The sequence below is a fragment of the Lepidochelys kempii genome, chromosome 4 (genome assembly GCF_965140265.1).
Source record: "Lepidochelys kempii isolate rLepKem1 chromosome 4, rLepKem1.hap2, whole genome shotgun sequence".
NCBI lineage: Eukaryota > Metazoa > Chordata > Testudines > Cheloniidae > Lepidochelys > Lepidochelys kempii.
The window spans coordinates 136,127,084-136,137,785 of NC_133259.1; the positions used below are offsets into that span (position 1 = coordinate 136,127,084).

Sequence of the window (10,702 nt, forward strand, 5' to 3'; positions counted from 1 at the left end):
GGGCCCCCAACAAAACGGTGGCAGGGTTAATGCTTCTCCCTGCCTCTACTCTCCCCAACCCCCAGGATCCTGCACAAGCTGCTACATGGGGAACAGAGCAAACCCTCCTGGCCTTGGGCAGATCCCGTCCCTGTGCTCCTAGGATGGAGCTTAAGGCCAGAGGGGAGCGCTGTGATCATCCGGCCTGACCTCCCTGCACAGCACAGGCCACGGCCCTCCCCTGAATTAATTCCCAAGGACACTCGCTCTGGCTGAACGAGAGTGGATCTTCCTGCCTAGATCATCCGATCCCCAGCAATGGGGGATCACCACAAGCCTCGGCAAGGCGGGGTTGGCTCCTCTGGTCTGAGCTCCTGTGCGTGCCAGGCCATTAAACGTCACCCAAACACCCCTGGATTGAGCCCAGTGAGGCTAGTTAGCCCAAAGCATTTCAGTCCTAGGAGACTGGTGCTGCGAGCCACGGGGAGAGACCAGGGGAGACGGAGGCCCCACCAGTGCCACGGCAGGGAATTGATGAGGTGAGCTGTGGCCAGATGATCCACCCCAAGGTCCCCGGGGAGAAATCCCTTCCCAGCCCCACATCTGGCCACCAGCGTGACCCTGAGCACGTGAGCAACACACAGCAGCCAGCATCTAATAAGCGGATTCTCTGTCCCACCTCAGAGCAGTGGGTCCACCGGTTCTGGTGCCCTGTCTCCAGCCGAGCTAATCTCGGATGCTTCAGAAGCCCCTGAGGCTGGGGATAGGATGACGGGGGAGACAACACATCGGATCATTTGTGCATCGGGGGGGAAAGAACTGTTCCTTCCTGACCCCTTCAGGTGACCAGCTGAAGATGGAGATTTGGTTAACAGTGTTAATGCAGAATTGCAATTGTCAAGATGAGCAGGTTGAGGACAGGCAGGTGACCTGTTCTCCCCATGGCCCAGGAAGGAAGGGGACGAACAGGGGGATTCACAGATTGACAGACGGGACCACCCTGACCATCCAGTCCGACACCCCTCTTCCCGCATGCACACAGGCTGTGGAGTTGCCCCTAGAAACCGATCTTAATGACTCCAAGCCATGGTGAGTCCCCCACCCGCCAGGGAAGCTGTTCCAATGTCTAATCACCCTCGCTGCTAGGAAACTACATCTTATTTCAAGGTTAAAATTTGGGTGTCCTCAACTTCCAGCCATTGGATCTTGTTATGCCTTGATCAGCCCCCGCAACAGATATCTTTGCCATGCACACAGGCCTATACGCAGTGACCAAGTCCACCTTCACCTCGAGAAACTGAATAGGTCAAGTCCCTTACGCATCACATGCTTGTTTGCAGGCCCCTGCATCATTTTCATGGCCCTCCTTTGAACTCTCTGCTGTGTTCCCACAGCCTTCTTGATGCATGGGAACCAGATCAGGACCCAACATCCCCGTGGCAGTCTTGTCAATACAGCTCGTAGAGGCAAGATCACTTCCCTACTCCTCTGGGATGTGGCCCTGTTTACACACCCAAGGATGACGTTAGCCCTTTTGGCCGCAGCACTGTGCGGAGAGCTCACGTGGAGGCGATTACCTGCAGCGACCCCAAGTCTTTCTCTCAATCCTTGCTGTCTACGACGGAGTCTCCCATCCTGTAGGGATAACCTGCATTCTGGGTTCCCAGATGTGTACGTTTAGCACAGTGCTTGCTGGCACCCTGCTTACGGCACAATCTGCATTGCTTGGCAGCAGTGGCCTGTCCTCTTCATTATTCACCACCACTCCTGCAGTCTGCATCTCCTCGGCAAACCTGATCAGTGATGGGTCTCTCTCTCCTTCCAGGTCATCAATACCGGTGTTAAATAGCATAGGGCCAAGAACTGGGGTGCTCAGAGCTAGCGGGTGCTGTGCAACACAGTGGGTACCCCGCAGCTCACCCAGGCAACTGGGCCTATACTCTCCTGGCTGCCGAATGGAGGCAGGCTGGCACTGACTGCCCGAGCAGTCGCTCACAGTGCCAGCCTGCGGGGTGGGGCCATGCCGGCTCCAAAGGGGTCCTTCATAAAACAGGTGGGTTCTGACCATTCACGTGGCCTCATTGAGTCTAAGCAGGCTGTTTGATTGGCGGGGTGGGGAGGGGGGGTGGGGGATAGGACAGCATATGCAGAGCCCTGTCCTTGGTGTAAGCAGGGGGTTGCCTCGAAACAACTGCCATTCACCACCAAGATCCCACGGTGATGGGCACAGTACTAAAGTCCACTTCAGATCTAGCGCCTGGAAATTCTGATCCCCTGAGATCGCCAAGAATGCAGATCTGCCGTCCCCCACCCCCACCCCCAGTCTGGTTCCCACAATCCACCCCCCTGCCTCCACACACCCTTCCTGTCCCTCCCCGCCAGGACAGCCGCCTTCTTGTCTTGAGCTGCCTGGAGTCACTTGAGGCAGAACAGATGCCAGGAAATGAACGGGGGTCTCGCCCCTCCCTCCTTGTAATCCCGCTGGTAAGTGATGTTTTAACATTGCCGCTGATGCCCTGTGCAAAGCCAGGGCCCCAGCCTGCGCCTGTACCCCCCCGATTCAGATTCGGTCTCTCCCAGCATCTTGTGAGTGAATTCCGGGCAGAGGAATGTAAGTAGCAACATAAATAAACTTCCCGGCTATCCCGCATTCCCCGCCTTGACTGCCCTCTGGCCTATATATAGACCTGGGCCCTCTCCCCCTCGCTGCTGTAACTCACTGGGAATGGAGCGATCCCTTCCTAGGAATGGACCACAGGAGCCATAGCAACCCTGTGGGCTAAGGTGGGAGGGCGCCTGGTGCTGATCCCCCTTGCTATAGGCAGGGCGAGGAGCCGGTCATGAAACGCAGCTGCTGGATGAAGGCGTCTCACCATGGAATTCAATAGCCACTAACAAGCTCAGTGTTCCAGCCGGGTGCTATCACCCCAAAGCCTCAGAGTGCTTTACGAGACATCAATCAGGCCTCACAGCCTCGCCAGGGAGGTGAGTCAGTAACATTGCCCCCATTTTACAGGGGGGGAAACTGAGGCACGTGGAGGGAACATGAGACAATTGACCCCTGTACCAGGGAGCCGGGGGGGGGGGGGGGCGGGGGAGGGGAGAAACCAAGATGGTGAGCACAAGAGTATACCAAGCAGCTGAGAGGCCAGTTGTTTGAGAAGAGTGGCAGCACCCAAGATCCAGGATCCATGCCCTGACAGGACCAGGGAAGGTCACAGAGCAACATCACACAAAACACGTTTTTTTTAATAAAGGAAAGAATTGGTGACTGCAAAGGCAGCCTTGCAAATGAAGGCTGCACCTGCCACGCAAGCAGCACGTGCCAGCCAGCTGGGGCTGCCCCAGGCACTGCTCGGCACTGTGTCCACCTCTCCAAGGTCACCTGAACCATCGTGGTCTTTAAGGGTCTCCCCGTGTGTCCCGGCCGAACTCCAATCAAAAGTTACATTCCATCCTCCTGAGTCCGCCTGGGGTTGCATTCAAAGATGTCACCTCCCCCTTCCCACCTACAGACCACCACGTAGCCACTACAGAACAGATCCCATGTGCCACTCACCCAACAGCTGCATGCTACTGATCCCCGCACGCAGGGTCTCTAGCGCTTTGGGATCCTTCGGGATGAAAGGCCCTACATTAAGGAGGCTATTTACACAATTGCGGCCTCACCCAGCCCCTCCAGGCTACGTGCACATCCGTCTGAAACCCAAGGCCTCCTCCTCACAACTGCTCCTTTTATGGCAGGAGCAGCGGGCAGCTTAGCCACAAAGGTTCTAGTAACACAACAGAAGCAATCTTGCTGAGACAACTGATGCTTTCTAGGGGTTTTCCCACCAGAGAGACAACTGCATGAGAGCCAGATCTTCATTACCACTTGCCTGCTGGAACAGGATAGAAGTCTTTTCCCCCTGCCACTGCAAAATCCACAGACAGCCAGGAGTCTGCTACTCTGCCCCTTACCCAGCCTCTCGTGTTTGAGGTGTCCGTCTCCTCAGAGTAGCCCTTTTCCGCAAGGAGCAGCAGCAGCGTGAACTATACAGAAATCTCGTCAGTTTCCTGGCTGAACAGCAGCTGTGAAAACTGACCCAATAATCTGGTGGAGCTCTATTCCAGATCCAAACTCATAGCTGGTACCTACCGCCAGCAGGAAATTCACATCCTAAATAAAAACTGGCCTTGGCCAAAGCTCTGAGCAGCAGCCGAGGCGCTGGGGCTGCTGATCTGTAGGGGCAGGAGGACAGCCTTACACTGCACCGTGGGAAGAAGGTTATTTCAGCAACCTACAGGGCCAAAAGATCTCTTCAAAAAAATATATCTCACAGCTCAGATTGTGCAGATATTGACTTCTTAGCCCCACACATGGACACTGGGGAAGGAGAGCTGCCCACTCACAATACAAGAGCATGTTGCTCAAGCCCTGGCTTAACCCTTCATGTCCCAGGACACTCAGGGTGGAGGGGGAACCAAGAAACACGCACGCTTTGAATCTCACCCACCTTTTCGGCCACGCTGACTGCTCGCCTGCTGCGTCCTCTCAGAAGCCAGTGAGGGGTGACCAGTTCTCCGTGCGGTGGCAGCCCTGCAAGCGAAAGCGTCACGGTGAACAGGTGCAGAGAACACAGGCAGGGGTTCTCCCCTCCCCGCAAGAGAACAAAATCAAGAGAGAGGAACATTTCTCATTCATGTGCTGACGGTAGGACTCCCCTCCAACTGCACTGGCAGAATGTGACTGAGGAATCCAGCCTGGCAAAGCCCTTTGAGAACTCTCTCATCTATTTCAGGCTCTTATATGACAACTAGGGTGACCAGACAGCAAGTGTGAAAAATCGGGATTGGGGGGGGGGGGGGTAATTGGAGCCTATATAAGAAAAAGCCCCAAATATCGGGACTGTCCATATAAAATCAGGACATCTGGTCACCCTAGTGATAACACAGGCCCTAATGTCGGAATGTCTCACAATATTTAATGGGTCCTGGTGGTTTCTCCATCCCTGGCAATTTTAAAATCAAGGCTGGGTGTTTTTCTAAAAGATCTGCTCTGCTTCAAACAGGAATTACTTCGGTAAGGGTCTCTAGCGGGTATTATTCGGGAGGTCACATTAAATAATCACAGTGGTCCCTTCTGGCCTTGGGACCCACAAATGTGTGTATTTATTCCCCCTGTGAAATAGGAAAGTGCTATTCTATAGATTACAGGAACTGAGGCACATAGAGACTAAAGTGACTTGCCTGAGGTCACATGGGAAAAATATCGTGAAAAAGGGGATTGAACGCAGGTCCTCCAATTCCCAAGCTATCATTCTAGCCACTGGCCCATCCTTCCTCTCAGGCAGAGCACCCTCCCACCCCCCAAGAAGTGCTACCTGAATGTAACAATCAGTACATTATAATAATCTGGTGGAGCTCTGTGCCGGATCCAAACTCACAGCTTGTACCTAGTGCCAGCACAAAGCCTGCATCCTGAACACAAACGTATTGCTGGTGAAAGATGCCAGACTGCCCCTGGAGACCACAACGCTCTAGTGAAATCACCCAGCAGGCACAGCACTGGCAGCAGCAGGGAACGCACGCTGACCCCGCTGCATCAGTTTGCTATCCTGGGGCCACATCCAGAGGCGAGAGCATTCACCATGACCCAGTGCAATCCTTGGCTTCTATACTCCAGCAAGGAATTTGGCCCTTGGAATGAGTCTCTCCACTTCATTTCACACCGGTCACCAAACAGCCAAAAGTAACAACTTTCACTGATTTCCAACCTGTATTAGAGCCTGCAGCCTAGCAGTGAAAGGACCTGCAACCCATCACCACTTCCTCTGACCCATCCCAACTCCCCAAGACAAGGCAATGCGTGTAGCCCCCCTACCCGATTAGAGACATGCAAGTGCCCCAAGCTTTCATAAAAATTCCACTGCATTTGACTGCAGAATAGTGACTGATGACTCAATTTTAAACACAAACAAATCTGTTGTTGCTGAAGAAACACGTGAAACTTGCAGAACAGCACAAGATCTTGCAAAACCTGAAGTGACGGGCACACTGTACAAATGAACACACTTTCAGTCAAAGATTGGATTTAGTCACAGCCCAAATGGGAGGGTTTAGGATCCGAACAGCAGGGCTCCTTACTTCAGGGTGCCACCTACTTGTTTCAGTTCCTCAGTGCGAATATCTGAAAGCAGACTGGGCTGGGAGAGATGTGAAGGGTGGAGTATTTGAAAACCAGGGTTTGGGCTAAAACCAGCTAAAGATTTGGTCAGAAATTACATACACATTAAAACCAAGGCTACAATAACAAGATCATCAAAAGCGTAGCTGTGTCAATGTTGCACAGACTCACAGTTTATTAGGCCATCTTGCCCGCCCTCCCCCATCATACAGACCACAGAACTTCCCTGAGTGAACTCCTGTTTGAACTAGAGCAGATCTTTTAGCGAAACATCCAGTCTTGATTGCCAGCGGTGGAGAATCCACCCCGAACCCTTGGTAAATTGTTCTGAGGGTTAGTTATCCACACTGTTAAAAATCTGCACCTTATTTCTAGTCTGAATTGGCTGGAAGCTGAAGCCAGACCAACGGATCTTGCTCGATCATTGTCTCTGTTGCTGTAGGAAGGGACTACACTACAGGCGTTACAATGGCACAGCTATGATGCCCTACCTATGCCACCATCGTGCCATAGTGTAGTCGCTTCCTACAGCGACAGAAGGGGTTTTTCCTGTCGCTGTAGGTAATCCACTCCACCACCACCCCGAGCAGTGGTAGCTAGGTTGATGGATGCATTATTCCATCAACCTAGCCACGCCTACACTGGGTTTAGATCAGAATGGCTACGGCACTCAGGGTATGAATTTTTCACACCCCCAAACGCCATACCTATGTTGAATGAACTTTTAAGTGTAAGCCAGGACCTAGACTGAAGAGCCCTGAAGTCTTGTTCTGTAACATGAATATGACACTGGGTGGGTCTGAGATTTTTTTGTTTTCTCAAACGGCAGCTTAATAGATTGCATGAAGAGTTAAAATAAGGCGGCAAATTTATGAGCAGCTTTCGTGGGAGAATCTCAGCATTTTTACAAACACTAATTAAGCCTCAAGCCTCTGGAGGTAAATGACTATTTCCCAGGCAGAGAAACTGAGGTACAGAGCGGTGAAGTGATTTACCCTCAAATTACAAAAGGAGATGCTGGCAGAGCTCGAATTAGAACTACAGGCCAGCATCCCAACCCCTAGGAATCATTTCCCTTTGTGGTTTTCTAAGGTCTCATTACAGGATACCCAAAAAGGGAAGGAAGGGGAAAAGCAGAACTAACTGTTTCTATACTGCTCCTGCCCTTGCTCAGAAGGTCTGGATTCCTGTCACAACTGGGGGCAATCTGTGGCTTCAGATTTTTGATGGAGGCAGAAATAATCATTACACTGAAAAGGCCAAACAACAATGTAAAGAACGAACAAGTTCAATACCCAGGTTTGAAACCTCCAGCTGCTTAGGGAAGCTTCCAGGAACCTACAGAAAGGCTCTGAGGCCCAGATCCTCAAGGATATTTGATTGATTTCAAATTGATTACCTTTGAGGATCAGGGCCTTTCCATTCATCCAACTGAGCAGGGGTCCGAACCTTGCTGGATATGCTGCAAAGCCCACCTTTCTCCAGGGGTGTTTGGAGATAGGATGAGACACGGGGAGTTGTTTATAGTGATTACTTGGGGGGCCTGTGGTCATATCATAATGGCTGTTCCTTATTATGCTAGGATCCTAGCTGTGCTGAAAACTGTCCTTGCAGTGAATGGGAGGGGCTTAGACCCTGACATGGGACCTTGTTAAAATCTAAATCAAATAAACTACAATGGGACGTTTTATCCATCTCCCTGTTTTTCAGGGAATTACATACACACCCCACCCTCTTCTGCAAACATGCTCTCCAGGAGCGCACCTTTCCTGCATTTGATAGAGCTGTCATTATTTATTTGCATTGGGGGAGCGCCTAGAATCTCCAGTCACAGAACAGGGCCCCCTGCGAGGTGCTGTTCAAACACTTAAAGGCAGTCCCTGCCCCGCTCAAAGTAAGCTTCCCGCTCCCCCTTCACAGCTCCTGCCTGCCCCCAAACTTGATCAGTTGTTTTTCCCAAGCCAGGATCCTGCCATGCACCCAGTTCTGAGGGTCCTTTTCACATGCAGCTGCTCAAAACCATGTGGTGTGTTTTCAGAAAGAAAACAAAAAATCCAAAGGATACAAAATTGTTTTTGTTTCATTTCAAGCAGAAAAATCTAATTTCATTTTTCTGGAGGGAACCCACCCCCCATGCCAGAAATAGAGACAAACATTCTGGTTTGGTCAATAGCAGAAAACTTTCAAGGTAACAAAAATTTTCCCAGAAAACGTTCCTGTCCTTCCAAAAAGCTGGTTTTCATCTTAAAGAGGGTGCACAAGGAAACCTCGCTCCTGCCCCCTGGGAGTGGTGGCTGGGGTAGCTGTGGATTGAGCGAAGGCTGTGAGCCCCTCCACCGCAAGCTACTGATGGTCACTGGGGTGGGGACCCCGCAGGGGCACAAGGGGCCACTGGCTGCGATGTCCGACAGGGGCCCCCGATGGATGGTCCCCCGGAGCCGATGTCTGCAGGGTGAGGGCTCGCTAGCCCAGCCCAGGGCAGAGGGAAGTTGGCTGCGAGCAGCAAGCCGCCTCCTGATCCCCCAGCACGACCATATAGAGGCATGGAGCGGAGCCCGCCTGGCCTGGGGCCGCAAAGCGGGAGCCGCTCTGCTGGGGCAGCCGCTAGCCCGGCTGGGTTACCAGGAGGACGATACTGCAGGGGACCGGCGCTCCGGTCACATCGCCAGCCACAGTCCCCGCTCCTGCCCAGCTGTCTGCCGGCTCCAGTCAACCTACCAAGCTCGCCCATGTGCACCCGGGCGCATCCCCCTCCCCGCCAGCCAGACCCGGGGGGCTCACCCCTCGCCCGGCGGCAGCCCCCCCAGCGGGCTGCACCCCTCGCCCGGGGGCAGCCCCCCCAGCGGGCTGCACCCCCCTCCCTTCTCCGCCAGCCAGACCCGGGGGGGGGGCTCACCCCTCGCCCGGGGGCAGCCCCCCCAGCCACACCCAGGGGGCTGCACCCCCCTCCCTTCCCCGCCAGCCAGACCCGGGGGGGGCTCACCCCTCGCCCGGGGGCAGCCCCCCCAGCCACACCCAGGGGGCTGCACCCCCCTCCCTTCCCCGCCAGCCACACCCGGGGGGGGCTCACCCCTCGCCCGGGGGCAGCCCCCCCAGCCACACCCAGGGGGCTGCACCCCCCTCCCTTCCCCGCCAGCCAGACCCGGGGGGGCCCCCCCAGCCACACCCAGGGGGCTGCACCCCCCTCCCTTCCCCGCCAGCCAGACCCGGGGGGGGCTCACCCCTCGCCCGGGGGCAGCCCCCCCAGCCACACCCAGGGGGCTGCACCCCCCTCCCTTCCCCGCCAGCCAGACCCGGGGGGGCCCCCCCAGCCACACCCAGGGGGCTGCACCCCCTCCCTTCCCCGCCAGCCACACCCGGGGGGGCTGCACCCCATGTGCACTCTCCTCCCGTCCCCGCCAGCCACACCCGGGGGGCCCCTATGGGAACATCCCCCCCGGCGTGGCCCGGGCCCCTCTCCCAGGCCAGGGACCCCTTGGGGGCTCTGCCCCTGCGGCCGCCCCGCTCTCCCTTACCTGGCGCCTCGGAGGCGGCCGCGGGGCCGGGGAGCAGGAGCAGCAGGAGGAAGAAACGCTCCGCAAGGGGCCCCGTGCGCGTCCTCCGGCAGCAGGGCGTGCGGGGGCCGCCCGCCTCCATCCCCGCGGCGCGCTGCCCTCTGCCCGGCGCGCCCGCTGCCCTGCCTCGGGTCTTATGCAGCGCTGCCTCCCCGTGCCCCACCTCCTCGCCGGCAGCTGGGGCCGGTCCCGGGCGCCCCGCTGCAGCCTGGGGCTTGTAGGCGGCGGCGGGGCCGCGGCACGGTCCGGGTCTAGTGCTTGGCCCGGCTGTGTAATGAGAACCAGACGCTGTGCTAAGCGCCCCCCTTGGCTGCAGCTACGCGGCCGGGTCTCTGTGATACAGGCAGGCTCAGAAGCCCAGGCCCCGAGGCCGGGCCAGGAACACAAAGGCCCCATCACGCACACACCCCCCCTACCTACGGTACACTGTCCCCCCGACCCCGCACTTTTGCCTTGCTCCAAATGGCCCAGGTGCCATAGTGTTTGGCTGGGGCACAAAGCCAACAGCTGTGACTTTCTTTTGCTGCAAATTCCAACCTCCAAAAAAGGAAGAAATAAAAATAAAAGGGTTGGTCTCCTCTGGGGAGCTTCTGAAGCTAGGCCAGGAGAGAGCCGAGAGGGTCTCCCTTTAGGCTCACTTTTCACACGAAAGGTGGGGGTCCGTTTCAGGCCGGCATAGGTTTAGAGGTGTAGATATATTGCTATAGATTTTCTCTCTGCAGCAGGGTGGGCAAACTACAGGAGCCTCCAGGTGCTCCAATCTGGCCTTCCAGCTCCTGCTGGGGAGTGGGGTCTGGGACTCGCCCTGCTTCCACACTCCAGCCAGAGAGTGGGGTCGGAAGCCGCTCCGCGCTTGTGCAGAGGCTCCCGGAAACAGCAGCATGTCCCCCCTCTGGCTCCTATGCTTAGGGGCAGCCAGGGGGATCAGCACACAGCTCCTGCCCCAAGCGTCACCCCTGCAGCTCCCGTTGGCCAGGAACTACGGCTAATGGGAGCTGCAGGG

At 55.8% G+C, this 10,702-nt stretch overlaps 1 protein-coding gene across 2 annotated transcripts in view; it reads right to left on the reverse strand.

The window, feature by feature from the left end:
• ADAM33 (ADAM metallopeptidase domain 33) overlaps positions 1–9,852 on the reverse strand; it is a 75,758-nt gene extending 65,906 nt beyond the window's left edge. For both annotated transcript variants that reach the window (XM_073343007.1, XM_073343006.1), the window contains exons 1-2: positions 9,661–9,852; positions 4,476–4,558 (exon numbers count right to left, since the gene is read on the reverse strand). In XM_073343007.1, coding sequence (XP_073199108.1) covers positions 4,476–4,558; positions 9,661–9,781 — 204 coding nt within the window. In that variant the 5' untranslated portion in view covers positions 9,782–9,852. The remainder of the gene's footprint in view (positions 1–4,475; positions 4,559–9,660) is intronic.
• Positions 9,853–10,702: the final 850 nt, after the last annotated feature.